At 41.7% G+C, this 25277-nt stretch overlaps 1 protein-coding gene across 2 annotated transcripts in view; it reads left to right on the top strand.

The window, feature by feature from the left end:
• Positions 1-25277, top strand: part of PGAP5 (Per1-like protein PGAP5) — a 52552-nt gene that overhangs the window by 12734 nt on the left and 14541 nt on the right. For both annotated transcript variants that reach the window (XR_013310807.1, XM_077646582.1), the window contains exons 4-9: positions 2566-2636; positions 6019-6160; positions 6348-6540; positions 12926-12994; positions 14181-14303; positions 24382-24522. Coding sequence is in view for 1 of the 2 variants with exons in the window: in XM_077646582.1 (XP_077502708.1) it covers positions 2566-2636; positions 6019-6160; positions 6348-6540; positions 12926-12994; positions 14181-14303; positions 24382-24522 (739 nt within the window). In the remaining variant the exon portion in view is untranslated. The remainder of the gene's footprint in view (positions 1-2565; positions 2637-6018; positions 6161-6347; positions 6541-12925; positions 12995-14180; positions 14304-24381; positions 24523-25277) is intronic.

Raw genomic sequence — 25277 nt, 5'->3', positions numbered from 1 at the left:
AATCTTAGCAATGGATGCCACTATAAAAAGTGCAGCGGTCGTGCAGAACATTGGAGCTCCTGTTTCTGACGTGCACAAAATGCATGCTGCGAAGAACTCCAGTCAGAAGCAGACTTTTTCTGCGAGGAAGTGCATAAGAGCAAGGCCGACATTGAATACTTGCTTCCAATGTGGTTCACCTTAGCACAGTAGCAGAGACTGCATGTCAGCTACATGTTACTGCTGTGGGAAGAAAGAGCATGTTCAGAGCATATGTGTGGCAGACAAAAACTTCCATGTTCAAACCGGGGGAAGAAGGACATGAAAGTTCTGAGGACAGGGGAGAGTCCCTAAATGATGTCAGCTGCTCTACCCTGAAGCAAATACTGGTCTGCATCGTGATCAACGGAACGTCGCTTAATATGGAGTTGGATACAGGAGCAGCATATCAGTGATGTCAAGAAAGCAACAGCGTGAGCTCTTTCTGCATTTCAAGCAGCAAACCACAAGCTTGTTACTGCAGTCCCGCACAGGTGCTCTTGTGTGGCCTGCAGGTGTGTTCAGCGTAGGTGTGTTCAGGTTGGTGTTCAGCGTAGTGGACAGATGCATGTCTTGCAGTTGTACGTCGTTGGGCAAAGTGGTCCGCCAATTCTGGGTTGGCACTGGCTTGAACATCTTCTGGATTTGAATGCAGTCTTTTCATGCAGCAAGTTGTCATCAGTGCATGGCATGACTGGCACAGAAACCAAGACCGTGGTGAGAAAACTCTTGCACAAGTATTGCGACCTTTCTAAGGAAGAGCTAGAATGCATCAAGGGAGAGAGAGGCAGCAGAGTTGATCTTTAAAGAAGAACCTGGCAGAATCACAAGACAAAGGTTTCAGATCATGTCAAGAGTGACACAGAGCTCCAAACAGTGTCCGTTGCAACCATGGTCATGGCCAACGTTTCCTTGGAAACGTGCTCATTGACTTACAGGACCCCTATATCAGTGCCTGTTTTTCGTTGTCGTTGATGCTTATTCAAAATGGCCCAAAGTGTGCATCATGAAGAACACATCAAGCAGAGGAACAACTGACTGACTTAATGAAATATTCTTCAGGTGTTGGTACCCTGACACCATTGTCTCAGTTAACATCTGCAGAATTCAAGACATTTGTTCAGAAGTTGGGTGCATGCCATATCATAATGGCACCAAACCATTAGAGTTCGAGTGGCCTGGCTGAACATTTCATCTAGTTGCTCAGGAAAGCATTAAAGAAAGCCAGCAGCACTGGCAGCCTGAAAGCAACACATTGGACACCCTTAAACCAGCAGTGGTCAAATGGTTCCAGCACAAGCGGTTCATGCAATCCTGTCAATGCAGTTCCACATCTCATATTTTCATAGGGCAGTTTTGTTTTGGTTCCAAACTGCACAAGAATGTCAAAGTGGGTGCAGGGCACCATAGTGAAAGGGAAGGATCATGCTTCCTGCATTGTGAAAGTGCAAGCATCTGAAGGCACCATGCTACGGCATCGACACTGTGATCGACTTCTACACACTCCTCCTGACCCCGGCCTGGATTCCAGCTGTCAAGACACCCTGTGGGACTACCACATAGTTCCTGGTGTAGTGCCCAACAATTCAAGTGATGATGCAGCTGTGGTGACCACTCTGCACGCCCGCAGGTATCCGCAGAGAACGCGAAGGCCACCTAGGTGCTACAGGCCGCCATAGAACTGTGGAACTGGCTGCTCACTTAAGCGGGAGAAAATGTGGCGTTTTGCAGTGCTGTGTTTGTGCTAAAGGTGCCGGCCATGACCAAACTGTAATCTACACTGCAGTCATGCGCTTGTGCCTTGCATGGGCAGGAAGCCCTTTGTTCTCTGTGCGTTTCATGCATCGGGCCTGCTGCGCTTGCCGTGTCCTCATCGCCCATCTCATGCTCCCACAAGCTCAGTCCAGAAATGATTTTGAAGTAAACTGGTCACCTTTTACCAGTGCGCATCTTCTTACTAGCCACTGTGTTTTAAACTAAAGATTGTCCTTTCCTATATGCACTGCCGGAAATCACTATTTTTAGCTGATACCTTCTCTTGTGGAACAGGATTTTCAGATTGGGATTTATATGTTACATATTATCGCCACTGCATTAACATGTGAGCTGATGCCGTGTTACTGAGATAGGTGATCTGTCAAAGGCACCGAGTAGCTTTTGTCGCCATGCTGGACTCAACTTTTCTTCTTTTTGTAGCGATAGCTACATTACGGTAGCATTTCGAGCCTTCAGCGTGGCAGCGTCGTGGCGGTGGCGGTGCCGCCACCCTGTGGCTGCACCGGCGCCCTGTGGCTGCACCACCACCCCAGGCTGTGCCATCACGCTGTCACGTGGTTGGTCACGTGGTGCGGAGCAGCTGCCGGCAGCACTTTGCAATTCAACTGAGCAAGTTCCACTCGGCCAGCTGTAGCTATCGCGTCACTCCAGGTTTAACCAGAGCTAAACCACCGCCAATTTTTTTTTGTCATAAACAATGCACAGATATATCCAGAATGATAGTGAAATGTGGTTATAACAGCCGGAAATTTCACCTTGTCTTCCTCAAAGGGAATGGCAGATGCACCGCACATTTCAGACTGCTTTGACACTGCATCGTCCTGAGGTGGTGGCTTTTCTAGGTGAGACTTTCATCATATTATTGTTTATATATTTTACTGTTTCATGCTAATTAATGCTTGCCATTTCAGGTGAAAAGGAAGAGGGGAAAATAAATGTATGCAGAGACTGATTAAAAGTACATGTATTTCCAGAACTGTGGTACATTAATATCCTGTGTAGAGTGGCGTAGTAGGTTGTGTGTCTAGTGCACTTTTATTTGAACTACAGCAGTGAAATCTTGGGGTTACATTATTAACATTTATTAAATACTGCTCTGTATAGCCGTGAACAAACGTTTACTGGATGTGGGTTTGCAGAAAAAAATTTATTTCTGCATGGTCAGGCAAAGCAAGCCTATGAGAAGTATAGTAGCATAAAAGGACTTGCGTGTTCCATCTGCAGGAACAAATATCAACTGACAACACAGGAATAAATTACTTTCCACAAATCTGCATCCTGAAATCTTTTGTTCATGACTCTACTTTCGTGATCAATATGACTTGCAATGCCTCTGGAGTGCATCGGCTGATGATTTTGCTTTCTAGTAAAATAATGTGCCATTACACAGAGCACCCAAGCTGCACAAAATTCAGTGGGCTTTGGTCTTTGCATCAACGACTGTGTGCACATATTTCCAGCAGCACTGGGCTCGCAGTGTTTCTAGGACTGGCTTCCTGCCACAGCTCGTGTGTTGCAGCTCATATTGAGCACGAGAGTACATTTTGGCAGCTGTATATTCACACATATATGGGCAACTGCACTTTTTGTGGCAGCAATGTAGCTTTTTCTTGGTGATAGTCAGAGGTGCTGTTATGTGGTAGAAGTCACCAGGTGTTCTGAAATTCTTTTGTTAAAATCCTGAAGTCGGATTGTGTTTTTTGAGGCTGAATAGTTTCGAGAGAATGAAACATGTGGGCTGCTTCAAAGCTCACTTGGTTGACATGTGTGGCCGAGTTTAGAATTCTGCTACAAGCAATGGATTTTTCTTTTATACTGTGTTTTATCTTGCTGAATTACCTTAGTGTAAATGTTAAGGTACTTATCTCTCTCAAGTTTTGCACAAACGATAATTTTGTGAGAAAGATATTGGATCTCAAGGTTATTATGTCAACCTTTTGTGTCTTCAGCAAATAAATTTCTAAGGCTTCTGTCGGGAAATTATGATTGACTTCGATGGAGTTTCTTTTGTCTGTAGACAAATAAGCTGTATGCAGAAGCTGGTCGATTTTGTTACTCTGTTCTCATCATCACAGAGTGTACGTCACTTTTTTTTTTCTGTGCACAAGCTAATATTAGTGTAAAAAATGTAGCGTATGCAAACTTTATCTGAGACGGGAATAACTCTAGGTAGCCTGTAATTTGTTGGTGCTTTAGTATTTCTGAAATTAAAGAAAAAACCTCCAGCCGGTTTTGAAAAATGCCAGCAGCATGAATTATTAATGTGTGATATGTTCTTAAAAAGTAAATTAAAATGAAAACCAAAAAATTTGTAAGATTTATTGAAGTCGTTATTTCAACAGAACTTTAAGCAAAGCTCACTGTTCATTGTTGCTGCAGAGCTAAGTGGAAATGATCCCTAACTACTTTCTGTTGTAATTAAATATGCGACATCACCTCTTGAGGGGCTATTTTGCATTTTTAATGCAAAAGTGGTTCATTCAGTAATGACCGCTCTTGCCCATTGGTTTTGTAAGATGTAGGCTTGCAGAAAGGCAGGCACAGGATGAAAGCTGTGCTAAGGCTTCTCCCGTCCAGTGTTCCTTGTTGGGTCTTTCTTTTGTACCTTGTTTTGCTTTTAATTGTTAATCATTGGTGTTAGTTTTTTAATTGGATCATTCACCATCTACACAATGATGTTTGAACTAAAAATAAATGAGAAAAAGCATCTACCATTTTTTTTTTTCAATAAATGAGCACCAGAATTTGACCTTAGTTGTCGTAATTTCTAGGCTGCAGGGCTCAGTTTAGCTGGAAAAAAAAAATCTTTTATTAGATTTTCCACACCCAGTGTGAGTACAGGTGTGGATTGTAGAGTGAAATATTATAAAAACTGGTCTTCTAATCAGATCATTACAAATATGCATGTGCTTATTGCCTTTGATGTTTTACTATTTCAAAAAGTGCATAGTATCGTGACTCATCTTTTGCCATTGACAATATAGTTATCATAATTGCATTGCAGTCGCTGAACTCATTAAGATTGGTATGATTCAGACTGTCAGAGACAGAAGGTCTGTGATTTCAAAACTGATAGAAGGCTTGTCTTTTAACTGTAATTGTAAGTGCTCTGGACAGGCATCCATAGCACTGACTGCAGGGCAAATCATAAACCAATGCATTGGTTGCACTCATCACATGTGATACGTACAAGATTTTGTGCGTGAGTTTTGTAAGTCAGGTGCTGATGGTCAACCGTGAGCTTTACTTTCCTAATTGGGACAGAGTATGCCTGCGATATTTATTGAAATTGAGGTAGCAGCTAGTGCCAGTAAACAAGCAGACAATCAGTCATACAATGGCAGCAGAGGCATGGTGCAAGTGTGACTTAAAAAAAAAAAACTCCTGGTACTGGGAGTTGCATTGGGCATGGAATGTTATAATTGAAAATTCTGAAAATAAAAATACTGTGTAGTCTTGGGACATCAATGCAGTGCGAAAACCACAAACACATAAGGAAAAAACACCCGCAGACATGGACAAGCAGTTGTCTTTGTCCGTAGGAGGGGGGGGGGGGGGGGGTTAAGCAGTTTTAAAATTGCTTAAGGATGTAACAGCCTTAACTTCTAACTCTGCAAAAACTACCAGCACTGCCATAATGCAGCTATAGGAGGTACTGTTAAGTGCAGAGGAGGTGTATACCACTTGAGATTCAGTTTGACTGTATTGTAGCACCACTTACTGGGGGTGCAAAATTTTAAAGTGTAAACATGTACAGTCCTCAAATTGTATTCCAGAAGATGCGGTATGTTCCTTAACTGTGCCAACATTGCTACACATGCTTTATGAAAGAAGAATCTAGGGACACTGCAGAAAGTGCTGTGCTGTTTGCTCAGAAATTTTCAGCTCTTCTTTTCCAAGTTGTTAATATCCCAAGAATGCATTCTTAGGATTCTGCAGATAATGGTGCTCATGCTTACACATAGTAAATAGGTATGAGCAGAGCTCTTGCTTTGACTCTTTAAACTTGGGTCCCTGTGCTACAGTCTGCACGAGCACTTGTACTAAATGATAAGGAGGTGAGCTGCCTCTTTTTTCAGTTCAATTCCACAGAATTTTTTTATGTGGAAATAAACTTTTATGCTAAGTAGCGAGGCATATTCAGTGGAATTTAACCTCTGACTTGAATGCTTGCTAACTGCAGTGCTCCAGAAACCATTACAACTTGTTATTGTACCCCTACAGGTGATGTTTTTGATGAAGGCCAGTGGAGCAGTGACGAAGAGTTCAAGGCTTACATGAAGCGCTTCTGGGACCTCTTTTATGTGCCTGCTAATGTGAAGGTCCTTGTTGCAGTTGGAAATCATGATGTTGGTTTTCATTACAGGTAGGTAGCAGTAAGCAGGATGTGACCTTATCATTGGTGGTTGCTGAATGTGGTGCCAAATAGTGTTGAATCAAGACAGTGTAATTGTTTTGTTCTTTGCAATTTCTCTTGTTTCAGCATTACTTGGCATCATGTGTAGCTGTAGGTGTTGTTTACCTGCCTATAACTTTACTGGTTGCTGTTTCAGGATGCACGAATATTTTGTGGATCGTTTCGAAGAGAGTTTTAACACCTCTGCCTTGAAGTTGACTGTTATAAAGGGAAACTTATTCGTAACTGTCAACAGCATGGCATTGTATGGGGACAACTGCAACTTCTGTGCCCGTGCTAAAATAGAGTTGGAGCAAATCCGGCACAAGCTGCGGTGTTCAGAAGGAAAGGTTGGTGATTGTAAATGTCTTCTTTTTATTGTTGCTTTGGCAAACTGGTGAACATAAGCATTGTTGACTTGCAAGTTCAGGAAAAAATGTGTTTTTGTTTTTTATTCAATGCCCCTAACTTGTGCTAAGCTCTCACTTACCCTTCAGTGCTTTCTCACAAGAAAGTCTCTGGTGTGTACAGTGTACAGCTGTGAAGTTTTTGGCAAAGTATTGTTTTTTGATGCACTGTACAAAGGTGGCAATTAACTAGAAATTCAGCTTTTTCAGAACTGCGACTACTTCTGACCACATTCTGAAGTACTTTCTGCAAATTTAGAGCTTGGGAATGGTTCTTGGTGAGGTTAGAGCCGTAGAAGAGAAAGACAAAGTCAAATCCTACAGTGATTATGCACCTTAATGTGTGGGCTCACTCAGAGCTAATGGTAGCAAAATTGCTTCTCTTTTTTTAAAATAGTTTTTTTTGTAACTATCTTCACTGCACACCAGAATTGTTCTGGTGGTACACCCTTTTCCAAAAGTATGGAGCCCAAGGAGTTTCCTTCTAAGTCTTGTATTAGGGATCTTGTAGCAATTGTGGAAATTCTAACTTGCCAAGGGCTGAGGATGAGAGTTCCTCGCACCTTCAAGAGACTTTCAATGCTGGTGGTGCATAACGAAAGACACCGTAAGTCCCAGAGGTAAATCCCTTGGGCTCTGTACTTGTGACAAAGGCCTGGTTCTGTATGGTTCCGAACCTGCTGTAAAAGAAGTCCTTGTGAATGGAAGTACAGTGATCCAGTGTTAAAACTGCTTAAGGATGTAACAGCCTTTACTTCTAACTCTGCAAAAACAACCAACACTGCCATAATGCAGCCATAGGAGGTACTGTTAAGTGCAGAAGAGGTGTATACCACGTGAGCTTCAGTTTGACTGTATTGTAGCACCACTTACTAGGAGCACCTGCAGGCAAGACAATCATAGAGGTGACCATTTTTATCTGGAAGTATGTCAGTTTGCTCGTCTCAGTCTCTAGTGCTCGTTCTCGAGGAAAATGCTGAAAGGGGTTGCAAGATCAGCAGGCCACGCAACAGTGCATGGTGTACACCGCTTTTATTCATGACAGTACGTTGAAGTAATGGTGTAAACTGTTTCAAAAGAAAAAGCATATGCATCATTAGGATTGTATGCCACAAAAACTTGGTGTCATGAGATAATACTGAACGACGCAGCACTGCAAATGCATGTCCAGATGTCCAGTTAGAACCTTTGCCACATCGTTGGAAATGTGCACCTTGCCAAGTGGTTGGCTAATGGCAAGGGTGATGCCAATTTAGGAAACAGAACATACTGGATGTGTGGAACACATACCTAATAATAATATGTACGGTATACAAAATATCTGAGCATATAAAATTGCAGCAACTAGTTGAACGTATAAAAGTAACAGCCCTTTTACAAAAACACATGTTACACAGTCATTTGTTAACAATAATACAGTTGATTTGAAAAAGTTGACATCATTACATTAATCCTGTCGAAAGCACTTAACTAATGGCATATTTCAATCGGTGGTCGGAAGCAGAGCCCCAAATCCATGAAGGAGCTTAAAATCTGTCTTGGCCAATGAGTACTCAGGATGTGAACCCAAATCACAAATTGAAGCATGCTTTTTGGTTCATGGAGGAAAGAAACATGCTCCGGATCGCCGATTGGAAAACGACATGTTTGCTAAATGAAGCTAATCCAGAAACTGTATGATATTGAAGTTAATGCAAAGTTTTTTGGATAGGTGTGTACCTGTTTGCACGTTTGGCAGCAATTTGTTCGCTTAGTGGGTTAGCAGTCGTCTGCCTTGCCTGGACCATCCAGGGTGTTGCAAGGATTGGTATTGGTTGCCAATTATTCCTACTTTTACATCAACACTACTGCAGATAATATGAACCTGTTAGTATAGATTCAATTGCTTATTGGTAACTGTTTGCTATTCCGTTGAGTGGAAAACATGAATGACCAACTTTTGTTCAGTAACAGTTAAAGTGTTTTTTGTACTCCCACGAATTTTACTGAAACCTCCAGGGTAAGTTCTCTGCAGTTTCATGGTCATTTGTGCCAAATTTCGCAGCCAGGTGACGTGTTGATGCAGCACAAATGAATTTTAAAATCTTCTATTGGTGATTTCTACTGACAACTTTGCGTGTCTGTGATGTCACAGTTTGGAATGTTAATTGATATTCACTGTGCATTTGTTGAAGGGCAAATTTTCAAGCTTGTTTTTGGTCAGTTTAGACAAATAATGACCCAGGCTGTTGTTTACATTAGTTTAGCTAATAAATGCACGTACAATAAGTTTTAGAATAGTATCCATGACGTCATAGTCCGGTATGTCGAGATGTCATAATTTGCCCAAACCCAGTTTCAGTTTTGGTTTCCTAGTTTTTGCTGTTTTCAAATAATTCTCGGTATTTTGAAAAATGTTTTTTTTTTTGTACCGGAGAGAAGGGACTCTAAAGAATGCGATGTGATTATCAACTCAAAATGTTCAAAAAAGCACTGGAGCTGCTCTTTGAAAGCATTTGTTGTTTTTGTGATAAGTGAGACATAGGAATAAATTTTTGCAAATCAGTTTACATGGTATTCTTCTCTTGGGCACTCGGCAACAGCTGATCAAACTATGTACCAAATTAAGTGTCTCGGTGTAACTATCACCAGCAACTATAACCTGAGTGATTACATTGACAACATTTATAAATAATTTTAACAAAGCTTGGTTTTAGTGCGCTAGCACTTATAGTGGTCATTCCCTGCATTTAGTCGTTGTTTGTTTGTTTGTCTGTCTGAAGCATGCTTTGTGGCAGGCTGTCCACCTGATTACTGGGTTGTGGGCAACCTGCCCAGTGTGGCAGGTGGCAGTTCAATTAATGATTGGCCATGAGAGGTTACTCGGGAAGGGAAACCTAGGTCTCATAAGCACCACCGATGGCAGCGGCTACAATCGCAGGGCAGTGGCGCATCGCTTAAATGCTGCACCACTGTGCCATGAGTAGTATTAGGACTCCCAATGATCTATGAATATAAAGTAGATAATGACCAATTCTGCATGTATGGGCATCAACCCATTATTGCTATCCGAACAACTTCCATCCGTGAACAATAGACCTGGGCACCAGAACTGAATTGAAAACTGAAGTGCTATCGCACCTAATTCGCATTTGGCCTAACTACGCAAATCGACCGGCATTTTTCTGGAAGAAAAGTATTAAGAGGTTCCATATGGTGTAAATAAAATTCAAAAGAACTGTTGTGTGGCTGGTGTATCAGTGCAATCAGGAACGCACATCAACATCATCTGATAAATAGACTTGAATGAGCCCACTGGCATGCAGCTAGATTTGTCTTCTCTGCTTATCGCTGCATGTAGTCAATGGCACCTCTGTTTTTCAAATCCTGGTGTCCTAATTTGAGCTACTCACAGAAAAATACAAAGGTTAAGACCACAGTGCCAACCATATAACAAAAAACGAAATCTTAATCCAAACTTATTCTTCAACTATCATGTAGGACATCAACATGTACTTATCACCATCGTCTTGTTATGCCATACGTGCTGAGAATTGATGCCCTTAGATATTCATTTTTCTGAAAGAAACAAATTTTTAAATGGAAAGCTCTTGACCCACATGTGTTCATTTGTACAGCTTCTACAACTGGATGCTTTGAAGAGGAATCAGAATTGCTCATGCCATGTACAATGCTTTGTGTGCAATTCATTATGTGTACCTTCAGCACCTTTATCAACTTAAACAGGCTCAAAATATTGATAAATAAATGGGTAGAGATTCTCAGTATGGTGCTTTCCTCACTCCGATAGTGATCATTGTACATGCTGTGATTCTGTTAGCCATGTTTGTTGCTGAAAGTCTAACAACATTTATTATTATTAACAATTTATCTGGCATGACTACTCTGTTGGTATCCACTACTTTTTATTATGCATTGTCTTTGCTGCCATTTTGTATTGTTTCTTATTTTTGTTTTGTCCCTCCCCTCACGTAATATTCTCACCACAAAGGTCCTTTGGGTTATTCTAAATAAATAAATAAATAAGTAAATAAGCACGAAACATGCTTTATGCATAGGTGTGATATTAAAAACAGGGGCATGCAATTGTGTGTAGCAACAAGAGCATGTTGCACTTTCCTTTGTACAGCAGATGCTGGTGTATGCATTTCCAAGCTGTGTGACTTCACTGAAAGAGGAGTTATTTATAAATGCAGACTTTGCTGCTAATTTAAAGTAAAGCTATGTGTAATGGGAATGAGAAAATGGGCCAGGCATACCCAGTTGTGTACAGGTGTGGACATAAGTAAACTGGGCATGCGATTTTGTTCTAAGTGCAAACACGTCTTCCCTGTAGGGACTGAAGAAAAATTGTTCGTCTATGAGAAAGCGCACTGGCGCCCCCTACCAGTAGGCACACCATTGCTGGCAATTTCAATTAGGCAATACGTGAAAAATGTTGGAAGCCAATAGCCTGCTCTGTTTACTTTTGTCCGCACCTATACATAAATATCAGTACACAAAAACTTCTTGCCAGCTGTGGTTGTCAAAATTGTATGTAAAAAAAGAAAAGAGCAGCCTTATGCTTATGTTGGCTGGTGTGCACCAAAATCAAGTAATGGCAAACAGTGCAGTTCAGCTGGAAGCAAAAGTGGTAGCAGGTCACATTGCACAGTAGCATTATATGCTTTGTGTGTTTTCTCAATTAGCTACTGTGTAGCTATGGCTGTGAAGGCTAGCAGGATTTTTTTTCATGTCCATGGTCTTCAGCAAGCTTCTGAAGTTTTGTGCAATGCTGAGTTGTAAAGGTATTTTCAATTTTAGTCTATCAGTGACTGGTGCAAATTTTTTTTCTGGCTGGCCAGCTGAGCATAATACTGGGTTGAAGGTAGCTGCTTAGGGCTTTCTATTTAATGGTGCTGCATGTTACAATTAGTGATTTATTTGAGTAGTTGGTTGTTTAGTTATTTTGAATTCGTAATGATGCGTACAATATGTACAGTTAGGCCAGAATGATACGTGAACGCGCGTATGCCATACTTCTCTAATTTGCAGAGAAATTTTTCTTTACAGCTGGTTTATGAATGTGTACTTCTGTAGACCCTTTAGCTAGAAGCATGAATCAGGCTATTTGCACTCTGCAGCAGAATGTACACAGCTAATATTTTGTTTTTTTCACAGGTGCTGTTCGCATTTCATTGTGGCCTTAGTGTACTTTACTTTACTTTTACTTGTAAAATTGCACTGTTTGTTTTTTTCCATACCTGACATATCACGCTTACTCTAAGTATTGTTTTTGTTTCTTTATTGTTAATACTTCCTTAGGCTTGCTATGATGAGATCTCGGTGCCAAGTTTGAAGTTTTTATTATTTGTTCTTTTCTGTTCCAACAAAGGTAAGAGCAGTAGTTGCTGTAAGCCTTACATAATAAGTGTGGAAAAAAACAAGCAGTGCACTTCTTTTTCTTGCTTCTCAGAACCGGCCTTGTAGTTTTGAGTATCTGCCTCACATGCGGGGGCGCCGGGGTCCGATACCAAGTGCTTCTGGGCACCCATTGGTTTTCTACTGGGTAAAAGCTTTGACCCAATCTGGCACTTGGCTTCTCTGGAATGAAATGCTTAAAGGGGCACTGAGGAGAAATTGAAGTTGGCTTGTATCGATAGAATAGCAGCTCCTGATCACAAAAACGCCACTCTTACTGAAAGTAAAGCTCTTGTAATGTAGAAAATAGCAAGAACCAAAATACAGGTATCGCCGCCACAGGCCAATCTCGCAAGTACAAGCGTGATGACTTCCTAGGACAAGAGGCGCCACCTTGGAGGAATTTTCGTTACCTCATGGAAATCCACAAATCTCTGAGGCTGGCTAAAAAAGGTTGCGCACCGCACAGCTAGCCATTAGAAATCACGGAGTCTGCGTTTACGTCACGTTTACGTCACTCCGTTCTGTGACGTCATAAGAGTTGCCGTGCCGTCATAAGAGTTCCCTGAGTTTGAATCAGAGCGGCGGGAAAAACTTTTTCATCTTCGAATTCAAATTTCTTTGAAATAAATGCATCTTTCGCGCCCGGACAAGTGGAAACAAAGCTATGAAGTGCCGAACTATCAGATTTTGATAACAAAAAAAAATTGATAGAGTTCTCCTCAGTGTCCCTTTAAGAAAATAAGGCCTTTGGTCCGCCTTTGGTTCAAACTATGGTGGCCATAGTGCTGTTTGCAATCAAATCTTTTTTTTTCTCGGTTTATATAAAAATATTGTAAGCATGTGCGTGATCCCTGTAAATGCTGTGTTGAAATCTTGTAAAAAAATATTAGTGCATATCAGCCTGAGTCACAGCTCTTTTGTGTAGGTGACACGAGCAAAGAGCTGCCAAAAGGGTGACAGACTGGGAACAAATGGTCGGCCTATAATACTTATGGTGAGAAAATGCTATATTCTTCATGCGCAGCTTTTGTCTACTTATGTATGCTCCCTGAGCTTGGCTAAACTTTTAATCCGCATTGTACACAATTGTGTAGATTGGTAGCACGTTTTCCACTATTTTCTTGCTGACCGATTTTTCCACTAGTACTAATTTCTATTTATTTTTTTCTGAATTTCTTGCGTCATATGCTTATTCGAAACACAAAATGATTCCAAAATACCTAGGTCATTGATTTCATGAATCAGGGTGCTTTAATATTAGTTTTCAATTATTTTGAGAGCTTGTAAGAAATTTTGTATATCCATGTAAAAATTAACTATTGGTGCTTTCCGGTGTGAAACTAGTGAATTGGCTTCCTTGAGTCTTGGATATGCTAGTTAGGCCAAAAAATATTTGTTTTTTGTCGGAATCAGAAATGGCTCCTGAAGGGGTTAGATTAAAGGTTTGGGTGTGCTGTGTGCAGAATTGTTTACAGATTTCAAAAAGTTAGTTGCGTTCTTGTGTATAATTCGGAGTTTATTAAATAATTCTGCAGTAGTGCTTGGGAAAACCTGGTCAGAAAAAAAGATTTGGCAGATTCATTCAAAGGAAAAGGAACGAGATGGCCCTTTGAATGGGTTGTTCGTTGTTCAGGCTAAGAGTGCAGAGGGGTGAAAAGAGAAGTTGGAGAGAGTTGCGGGGTTGCTATGGCTGAGGAGCCCGCTTCCCACGGCATGGGGTCAAAGGGCTATTTTTTTCCCTTTCCTGCCTAGCCTCTGCTGCATTGCCATAAAAAGTTGCCGAGGCGATGTCAGGGCTGCTCTTAACTATTGTCCCAAGTAAGAGAACGTTGCCATTGTGAAGGAATTTGCGTCGCACAGAGAAGCTGATGTGTAGGTTTTGCAACCCAGATATCTATGTTGTGATTGTTTTCTCGACTTTGGTAGTGCATTTTAACTTGATATAGAACTCTACTAACACTTCACCAAATGTCTTCCCTGTTTTTGTAAGTCTTAAACTTTAATTAAACATTTATTTAAGTCTACCACACAGCCATTCAGTTGTTGATGTAAAGTATTTGTACTTTTGCAGGTTAAGTGGTTGAGTTTCAAAGGGCCCCTAGGACCAAGAATGCTATTTCTTAGTGTGTGTTCTCTTAGTGCATAAATTTGGATGCCTTTAAAAGAGCTGTTTATTGCAGCACTTCCCGTTGTATAGGAGCTCTGACAGTGCATGCTCAGAACCAGATGCTGCATCCCCAGAAGAGAAAGAAGAATCGTTTCGTGAAAACTGGGAGTGCTTATCACAAAAGGCTACAGTGTTGGTGAGCAACCTTTTCATGGGTTTCTATGGTGGCACATTGTAGCTCTTGTGACCTCTATAGATGAGGCATTCTTTCTTGGGCGCCACACACAACAGTATGCTGGCTGTAGCATGTACACACTAAGATGTCAGTTGATATATTCAGGAGTTGAAAGGCCTGTTAAGAGTTCATAGCATTCTTTGGACTGAATACTTTCATATGATATCTGCCACCTGGGAGTCATGCGTGCAGAGCCATTTTTTATGAATGATGACAACTAAAAGTGGAACATGAATTCATGTGCACTGGTCTGCTCTCCTTGCTCAGCTGCCCATTTATCAATAGCACTGTGGCATGGCATCAGGACTCATTCAAAAATATTGTTCACCCTGAAAATGTGAACAGAGACCAGCAGGTACTTAGTCATGGTGCACTTCTTTCTGTGTTCATTGTGTTCTTGTCCTCGTGGTTTCATGGAGCAGACAATGATGAGAACTGTATGTACTGCTGCTTACTAGCATGATATTTGGTTGGCACCTGGCATTTGCTCTGTTATTTCAATGTACTACTTCGTCATATGGCTGCAGGTGAATCTCACAACAGTCAAAGAATTGTTACTTCATGCAGTATTCTACACTTTGTTGCTTCTTAAAAGCAAGAAATGGAATTGTCTCTCAATTACTGTCACATTTTTGGGCACCTTTGGCTGAAATTCAGAATTAGAACAGTTTGCAATTGCAGCGATGGCGTAGAGGTAGAACATCCGCCTCGCGTGCAAGAGGACCGGGGTTCAAATCCTGGTGCCGCGCAATTCTCCACCGGGTTTAAAAAAAAAAAAGAAAAATCCGCGTGTCGATGGAATTGCATAACCAGGCCTGGAGTGCGGCCTTATCTCGGTGACCAGAACCGACAACGCACTCTCTCACCAGAGCAGGATTTGGCCACCCTGGTGTAGTACTTGGCCACAACCTTCTATGATCAAACCAATTAACCCTCGGCCCTCAGTCCCCAGCGGCTGCAGAGCAACTGACCACGGCGGCGGCCAGACCTGTGACGCAGCGGAGGGTGCTAAGAATCTCTGGCTCCGGACAGGCCGCCATTGGAATCTGAACCTGGCAACGCTTAACGCTAGAACTTTAGCTAGTGAGGCTAGCCTAGCAGTGCTGTTCGAGGAACTAACGGGAATTAAATGGGATGTGATAGGGCTTAGCGAAGTTAGGAGGACAGGTGAGGCGTATACAGTACTAAAGGACGGACACATACTGTGCTATCGCGGGCTAAAGGATAGACGAGAACTAGGTGTGGGTTTCCTCATTAATAAGGATATAGCTGGCAACGTAGAGGAGCTCTACAGTATTAACGAGAGGGTAGCAGCAATAGTAATTAGGCTGAATAGGAGGTACAAGCTGAAAGTGGTGCAGGCCTACGCACCCACATCCAGCCATGATGACCAGACCGTTGAAAGCTTCTATGAGGACGTAGAATCAGCAATGAATAGAGTAAAATCGCAGTACACTGTACTGATGGGCGACTTCAATGCGAAGGTGGGCAAGAAGCAGGCTGACTACCACGCGGTAGGTGACTATGGGATAGGCTCTAGAAATAGCAGGGGAGAGTTATTAGTCGAATTCGCGGATAGAAATAATTTACGGATCATGAATACCTTCTTCCGCAAACGAGAAAACAGGAAGTGGACCTGGAAGAGCCCCAATGGTGAGATTAAAAATGAAATCGACTTCATACTATGCGCTAAACCTGGCATCATTCAGGATGTGGCCGTCCTCGGAAGGGTGCGTTGCAGCGACCATAGAATGGTAAGGTCTAGAATTAGCTTAGACTTGAAGAGGGAACGGAAGAAGCTAGCGAAGAAGAAGACCATTAACGAGTTAGCCGTAAGAGGGAAAGCACAGGAGTTTAGGATAGCGCTGCAAAACAGATACTCGGCTTTAACTGAGGAAGATGATCTTGATGTTCATTCAATGCACGATAACCTGACATCAATAATTACGGAGTGCGCAGTAGAAGTAGGCGGTAGGACAGTTCGAAAAGATACCGGGAAGCTATCTCAGGTGACGAAAGATCTGATTAAGAAGCGCCAAAACATGAAGGCATCTAACACTACCGATAGAATAGAACTAACGGAGCTATCAAAGCTAATAAATAAGCGCAAGGTAGCCGACATAAGGAAGTTTAATATGGAGAGAATTGAGCATGCTATAAAGAACGGAGGTAGCCTAAAAACAGTGAAGAGGAAACTAGGCATAGGTAAAAACCAGATGTATGCATTAAGAGACAAGCAGGGCAATGTCATTAGCAATATGGATAAGATAGTTAACGTAGCCGAAGAGTTCTACACAGAGCTGTACAGTAGCCAATGTAATCAGAGCGCCAATGAGAAAGACAGCAGTGCACAGCAATGCGTCATCCCGCCAGTAACGAAAGATGAAGTAAAGAAAGCCTTAGAAGCAATGAAAAGGGGAAAAGCAGCTGGGGAGGATCAGGTAACAGCAGATCTGTTGAAGGATGGAGGGGACGTCGTGCTAGAAAAACTAGCCACCCTGTATACGCAATGCCTTATGACCTCGACTGTACCAGAAGCTTGGAAGAATGCAAACATTATCTTAATTCATAAGAAGGGAGACGCCAAGGACTTGAAAAATTACAGGCCGATCAGCTTACTATCCGTTGCCTACAAAGTATTTACTAAGGTAATCGCTAATAGAGTCAGGGCAACGTTAGACTTTAATCAACCAAATGATCAGGCAGGCTTTCGTAAAGGATATTCCACAATAGATCATATTCACACTATCAATCAGGTGATAGAGAAATGCGCAGAATATAACCAACCTCTATATATAGCTTTCATTGATTACGAGAAAGCATTCGACTCAGTGGAAACCTCAGCAGTCATACAGGCATTGTGTAATCAGGGGGTAGAAGAGCCTTATGTCAAAATACTGGAAGATATATATAGCAACTGCACAGCTACTATAGTCCTCCATAAAGTCAGCAATAAAATTCCAATAAGGAAGGGCGTCAGGCAAGGAGACACGATATCGCCAATGCTGTTCACCGCATGTTTGCAGGAGGTATTTCGAGGCCTGAATTGGGAACAGTTGGGAATAAGAATAAATGGAGAATACCTAAATAATCTGAGATTTGCTGATGACATTGCCTTGCTGAGTCACTCAGGAGGTGAACTGCAAATCATGATCAACGAGTTAGACAGGCAGAGCAGATCGATGGGTCTAAAAATTAACATGCAGAAAACCAAGGTAATGTTCAACAGTCTAGCAAGGGAACAACAGTTCACAATTGGCAGCAAGAGCCTAGAAATTGTGCCGGAATACGTCTACTTAGGGCAGGTAGTGACAGCTGATCCGGATCATGAGAGGGAGATAACTAGAAGGATAAGAATGGGGTGGAGCGCATATGGCAAATTCTCGCAGATCATGAGTGGCAGTTTACCAATTTCCCTCAAGAGGAAAGTGTACAACAGCATAATCTTACCGGTACTCACCTACGGGGCAGAAACGTGGAGGCTAACGAAAAGAGTTCAGCTTAAGTTAAGGACAACGCAGCGAGCCATGGAAAGAAAAATGATAGGTGTAACGTTAAGAGATCGGAAGCGGGCAGAGTGGGTGAGGGAACAAACACGGGTTAATGACATCCTAGTCGAAATCAAGAGAAAGAAATGGGCTTGGGCAGGGCATGTGATGCGAAGGCAAGATAACCGCTGGTCTTTAAGGGTAACGGAGTGGGTTCCAAGAGAAAGTAAGCGTAGCAGGGGGCGGCAGAAGGTTAGATGGGCGGATGAGATTAAGAAGTTTGCAGGCAAAGGGTGGATGCAGCTGGCAAAGGATAGGGTTAATTGGTGAGACATGGGAGAGGCCTTTGCCCTGCAGTGGGTGTAGTAAGGCTGATGATGATGATGATGATGATTAATACAAATGCTATGTAAAGTATGCTAGTTTCGTTGCCTCATTAATGTGAAATTATAACTAGTACTTTATAAAATGGTTTTGACTGTAAAGGAAGAAGAAGGGGAAGGGGCTGCACAGCTATAGTTGTCACTTTGTTGACGACGGGAAACACATGAGCTTCGCGCTGAAGCCCCACAGGGCGCTAGTTAGTGCATATCCCAAGATATTGAAGGTGTGGTAGCAGTGCAAGTTAATGAACACACCATTGCAGTGGTAATGCAGTGTTCTTGTCCTACTGATTTTGCAGAATGCAGATGACATGAATCAAAATTTTCATGGTTTGGGCCTCTTCTCGGTTATGGGGTACATCAGCGTTTTCTAACTGCGTAGCAGTTATGGAAAAACTCGTTGAAGGGTGCATGTTCCTATTTATTTTTGCATACGCTTGATAGGTTGTACCATTACAAATACTGAGTTTAGGAGGTATGCTGGGCTATCAGTGTCAAGCCCCTTCCCTGGGCTCTCATCTCACGCGTTGCAGCTATTTGGGCAAGTTTACATGCGAGAAATTTTTGACCAGTCTGCACTTATGCTTGCAGTACTCTGAAGCAACACAAGGATACCGCTGCCCTAAGGTGAAAAGTCTAGGAGTATTTCACTCAAACTGAAAGTGGCTTTGAAAGTTAGAAAAGTGAGCCTTCAGTAAAATGGACAGCATAACTGAAATTTTTGAATAATTGTTGTAACATATTTCATCATCATCACTGTTGCCATCATTGTAAACACAACCCAACACGGTGTTTCTGTGGGTTTGCCGTTTGGGTGCTGATTCCTCAGCCGGGGCATCTGATCCCAGCCATGGCAGCCGCGTTTGCATGGAAGCAGACTGCACGTCCTTGTGCTGTGCGTTGTCAGCACACATTAAAGAACTCCAGGTGGTCTAAATTAATCTGGAGCCCTCCACTGCGGCATCCCTCATAGCTACGGACTGGACTTTTCGGTTTAAACTGAAAAAACACTGATTAACTCTCGCTGAATTTATTTTTTGAAATTCGGTTTTAACCAAAATGAGGTCAGTATTTCTGGCATGCATGTCACAACTAGCTGGCTCTTTGGCCTTAGATGCGCCATAAAAACCTAGCATCATCATCACAACTAGCCGGCTTTTTAGTACCAGTTTCAGTAGGTCACAGAAGATAACTAAAGTGCTGGAATCAGGGACGTGGTGAGACAAAGGTGTCTTGGGAATTTAGTGCAGTGACTGAGTTAAGAGGCATTTATTCGCAAACAGCTCGACCACTTAGCTAAGCTAAGCGCTACTGGCTAGCTTAGTGCCGTCTGCTCAGACTTAAGTAAGTTTTTCCACTGCATGTAAGGACACTGAAAACGTTTGGAACCGTAGCGAGCAGCTGTCAATGCGAAACCATGCATAAACGGCGTGAAGGTGTCGTGTTCTGGCTTCCGTGATGGTTAAGCAGCAGTTCCATCGCTACCTCAGCATGTGGAGCATAGGGTGCGCAGTCCTCTCGTTTAGCTCAGAATGCAACCAGAATGTGGCAATCATGTTTTTAGAACTGAAATTCCACTTACGTTTTGGCTCACAGCCCAATCATTAAACTTTGGCAGTGTTACTTTTTGTTGTGACTGAACGACTTCCTTCAGCAAAGACAGCTCTTAAAGCAGCCATTTATGTGGTACATACTGCAACACGAGTGGCTGTTTTAAAAAAAAGAAAGGTTAATGTAAACAGTACATCACTTTTGACCACACAGGGACATCATATATTTCACCGATAAAAACTGAAAATTCTTTTGTCGAAAATAATATTTTCCGAAAAAAACTGAAAGTGGCGTTCTGATATAACACTAAAAAATGTTCGCTGAATTTTAGAAATATAAAAACAGAAAAATCTAACCCCTGCCCATAGCCTATGCGTCATTTCAGAACATTAAACACCACATGCACGCACACACGCACATTGCAACAGTAATAATCATCACAAGTCACAGTTGCTGAGTCAAGTTCACTGTGGGACAAAGGCCTTCTGCTACTTCTGTTTTGTGTTAGTCTTGACTGCACTGTCCCAGCAGATTTCCTAAGCTTGTCGCTCCACTTGACTCCGCCATCTTCGACTATGTTTTTAATACCCTGCCCACGTCCAATTTCTCTTCTCAAAAAACCGTGAAACAACTTAAATGGTTCTGTTTTAAATGGTTCTGGGAATGCTAGGGGGAACCTTTAATGCTTCAATGCCCCTTCTGTGCTTTAGTACTTTCTCACTCTTGTCTGTTCTATACTTCTTACTGCCACTTACATTCCATTTACTGGTGAGTTTTGACACTTGTCGCTGGGGGTTGAGACTTTCACATGATCCTTTGTTTCCTGCTAGAGAATACATATGTCTTATCCAGTTTCCTTGCCTTCTGTTTTTATTTTGCGCGCTCAGTGGTTCTCTTCGTCAGGTTGGTTTTCATTGCCTCTATGTCCTGCTGGTTTCCTCAGTTAGAAAGGAATGTCTGTTTTTGAGCATATTCTTCCTTACTGTTGTTTAGGTGTCCTGCTTGCATTTGACTACTTTTTTTGTTGTCCTTTAGAATTTAAGCTTATGCGAGGCATCACATTTCTGTGCTTATTGCTCTTATTTTTGGCTAATACCTCTATGTCTTGTATAATAATGGGGTTGATGTGCAGTGTAATGTCTATTTCATTTTTAATTTCTGCATTCACGCTCATCTGTGTCCACTTCCAGTTCTTGTATTTTCAGAGAAAGGTGTTCATATTTCAAAGAGTGTTTCTTTCTTGAAAATTCTATGGGTAGTTCTCTCCAGCCATCTATAGAGCTTGTGCTATGGTTTCCAGCTGCCTTTCTACCTACTGGCTTCTTCTGTGCATGCATCAAAGTATTGTACTGTTTTTACGTCTTCTCAGCACCTTTTGAATATTTTGTCGCCATCATTTGTAGTTGACGTGTGTGCATATACAGCATTCACTTTGCATCCATCCCTGATCGAGCTTTATTATGATTAGGGGTTAAATTTTGTTTTTATTTTTTGCGAATTCGGGTTTTTTTTGGGTGTTTATTTCAGAGTGCAACTTCTTTTTTTGAGTGAATATGATTTTCTGCAAACGAATTTCAGTCTCCCCCCCCTGTAGGGCCCTTCATACGTAGGGCCCTTCATTCTGGGGCTTTATTTTTTCCAGAATTTCGGGGAGGGAGGTAAAAACTGGGCAATATTTTTTTTATTTCGAATTCGGGTACAGGTCAGGAGATTCAACAAAAATTTCCATAATTTGAGTTTTTTCATGTCCTTTTACTGCTGCACTCATTTTTGTGAGGGGCATTAAGTGCCCTATATCTTGCTTGATATTTCGCAAACAACGTGGAAATGACAGGTTGCACAGAAAAAACTGTTCACAAAATTAAATTTTTTCTCATCTGTTTACAATTATTTCATCACATAAACTGTCAATCTCCTACACAGCACTTCGCGTGTATGCAAGACCTGCCTGCATTGTACACTGTGAAAACAGTCGATAAACATCACACAGGCTGTTTTGGACGGGCAAGAGCCGAGGAGCAGGCCGTCGTTTGCATGGATAGTGCTTGATACATAATGCTGAATAAATCTTCGAAAAGCATGAAAGGACCAGGACGAGTAAGAGCAGACAAACGCAGCGCTGTCTTGTGGACGCTTGTCTTGGTCATTTCGAGCTGTTCAGAGATGCATGACGTACACCGACTTGCTTGCATTTTTTGGTCTGCCGAATACATGCCTGGTCAGTGCCCGTGTTTTGGCCTCATGCTTCCCAAAAGTTTCTTTTCAAACACATCCTCAAATTAAGTCACGTCATAAATAACAAGCATTAGGAAAAGTTTACGATCACCAATTGAACGAGCACTCATCTGGAATGCACAGAAAAGCTGCTTATTTTTGTTCAATGTCTTCATCTTTGTTCAGGGAAACATGCATTCTCTACGCCCTTTCGTGTACACCTATGTACCTGTTAACCAGCCCTTTATTCTTTTGCTCTTGTGTGTACTCTAGAAGAGGCATTTTCGGAGAGAAGTCGGGTTTTACCCTATCTTTAAGAGGTGTGTTTAGGGTGCAAGAATCGGATAAAATTTCGGTTTAGCAAACAAAAAATAAATTCATAACAAAAGCTAAAGATGTTGAAGTTAAGTTTTCGGGCAGTGAGACAACATAACTGGAAGTTGAGTTTTAAAAATTTGTTTGCCATGTTTGGTTGCACACTGTATTGAACGAGAGGACTACTCATATGATCCATAAGCTGAGACAGTGATGGAACTGACACTGCCATGCAAGCTACAATACATTGTGCAGGGTTTTGCCTTGATGGTTGCTTACTTTGGTTACAAAAGTTGTGTTGTCAATGTACTTACAAGCAGTGGAAAAACTTACTTAAGGGGAGGCGCAGCTTTCTAATCACGAAAATCTCTGAAAAAGTCCAATTTTAGAAAACAGCAGATTTTCTACCTGTAAGGGTTTTCTAATTAATATCCCCCAAATTTTTTTCTGAAATAGCCCAAAAGTGACTTGAGAAAATGCTTTTGTGACCATAGGTAGGAAAAAGCAGGCTGAAATCTCCGTCAAAATGCCATTCTTCTCAAAAGTATTTTTTGACCTTAGTGCCCTGCTTGCAGAAAACATAGCATGACTATGGCTTCACAGATTTTCCTGTGGTCATTGTAATGTGTTCTGTGATAAATTTTTATGCAATGATGTTCCTATATTTTTGAATTACTTTCTCATTTTTTTATCTGTCACTAAATTGACATGATTATATTGAGTATATTATGCAAGCATGGATATAACAGTAAGTGTGAAAAAAAATCGGGTTTCTAAATATATTTGGAGAATTTCACTGCATCAACCATTCCTTTGGGTAAAACTTAAGTGTGACTACAGATTCCTACTGCTTTTTGTTGCCACACCAGGCTTTCTGCAAGTTAAAGATAACAATGAAGCATATCAAAATTTAATATGTCAGAACTGGTTAAGATATTTCAGCAAAATTTTGTATTGATGCATTCAGTGGACTTTCCAATGCGCTCACCAAATTTCATTGCTCTACACAAAAAAATAAAAAAATTCAACTCTGAAACCGATGTCCCCCGTTAGCCAAATGATGGCCCTAAGCCGGTGGTAGTTGTGACACGCAGAAATGCTGAACTTTTTCGGTTAAAACTAAATTTTAAAAATGCATCCCCGTGGCAAACCTGTGAGAAATAGTCTTTCTTTGCCTCTCATTTTGCATCATAGTTAACGCAGCAGTGAAATTAATATGTAGCAGAGGGCATAGTGATGGGGGCTTGTACTGTGCACTGGTGGCAAGAACATATTTATCAGAAATACATGCAATGCTGCTGGTGTGATGGCAGATGTTGTGTATTAGGCAAGAAAATCTGTGCTATAAAGTTTTTCAGTGCATCGCTTCATTTCTGTTTGTAGGAATATTTTTTTTTAGCAGGAATAAATGACAAGGCGTGGTTTTAAATATATGCAAGATAGTCTTATCTTGAAGACAATTCAGTTTTACCTTTGTGAGGAAGTTTTTGTGAAGGAAAAAGCCTGCTAATTTTCATAGTCGGAAAGGGCCTTCATTCAGAAAAAATTTTAGTATTGAAGGTTCTGATTTTCAGGGATAAGGAAAAATGACATGCAGGCTATTGTCACTTTCCTATAGAGGTGCTTACCAGTCATGGCTTCTTAGCTGAAATGATTGCCGTAACCTCCTAATGTTCACTTATGATTCTGGAATATTTTATTGCTGGGCAGAAGAACAGTTTGGCCTTGCATTTGTGGAATCTGGTTCAGCTGTGGTGCTTTGCCGAGAGTTTGATTCTTTTCGGACTCAAGTTCACTCTGCTAGCAACCAGTGGGTAGCGTTATGTTGCTGTTTATTGCAGGTGCTGCTACTTCTGTGAATGATAAAATTGAACAGTACTATATCACATTTTTGACTGCCAGCGTTTTGGAGTAATTGCCTAAAACTGCATGTTTTGTTGCCATCATTTACGGTAATTTTTCACTAAAAATGATTAAAAAAGTAACAGACAGAAGCAGACTGTGGGTACATGTTAGAACATGATTGTTTGCACAACAGGTATTTCAAAACGTAAAATCACTGTTCGTTTTGTGCACTGCTCTGTGTAGCTCTTGGATGCCCTAAATCCTCGTGCTGTCTTCACTGGCCACACCCATCATGGCTGTCTGACAATTCACCGCAAGTCCATACCAGAATGGACACTGCCATCAATCAGCTGGAGAAACAAGCGGGGCCCCAGCTTTGCTCTTGTAAGGAAATCAAACTTTTATTTAACTTTTGCAAGCAGAGTAGTAGCTGGTGTGTGATTGAGTTCACTGGTGAGTATTGATATTATATGCAAGTTTTAGTCATTGCTAGTTATGCTGATTTCAGGAATTAGGAGAATTACAAAAATTAAGAGTACTAGCCTCTCAAAAATAAAGTGTATGCTTGTTAAGCAAACAGTACAGTTGAATATTAATAATTCAAAGTCAAAGGGTGCTTAAAAATCTCAATCGAAACGAGTGGCTGGTTTAAGTGGGTAACCACTGCGCACATACGGCAAACCGCACTGGGCCATTTTGCACATAAGTGACATGATGCCGCTTGCTGGCATCACGTCTGTGCCACTGAGCCGCTGTTTCCTTCGTTAGCCCCCCTCCCCCGTTCCAGCTATGCGGGAAAAGAAATTGGTTTGGTTTGGTTTGGTTTATGGGGGTTTAACGTCCCAAAGCGACTCAGCCTATGAGAGACGCCGTAGTGAAGGGCTCGGGAAATTTCGACCACCTGGGGTTCTTTAACATGCACTGACATCGCACTGTACACGGGCCGCTAGAATTTCGCCTTTATCGAAATTCGACCGCCGCGGCTGGGATCAAACCCGCGTCTTTTGGGCCAGCAGCCGAGCGCCATAACCACTCAGCCACCGCGGCGGCTGGAAAAGAAATTACAGAGAAAAAAAAGTGGAGCAATGAATGCCAAACACAGCTGGTGTGAATGGCATGCGCTGATGGAGGCAGTGCTG

This window comes from Amblyomma americanum, chromosome 1 (genome assembly GCF_052857255.1).
Source record: "Amblyomma americanum isolate KBUSLIRL-KWMA chromosome 1, ASM5285725v1, whole genome shotgun sequence".
NCBI lineage: Eukaryota > Metazoa > Arthropoda > Arachnida > Ixodida > Ixodidae > Amblyomma > Amblyomma americanum.
The sequence above is the reverse complement of the archived record's forward strand: the minus strand, read 5'-3'. Positions and strand labels throughout refer to the sequence as shown.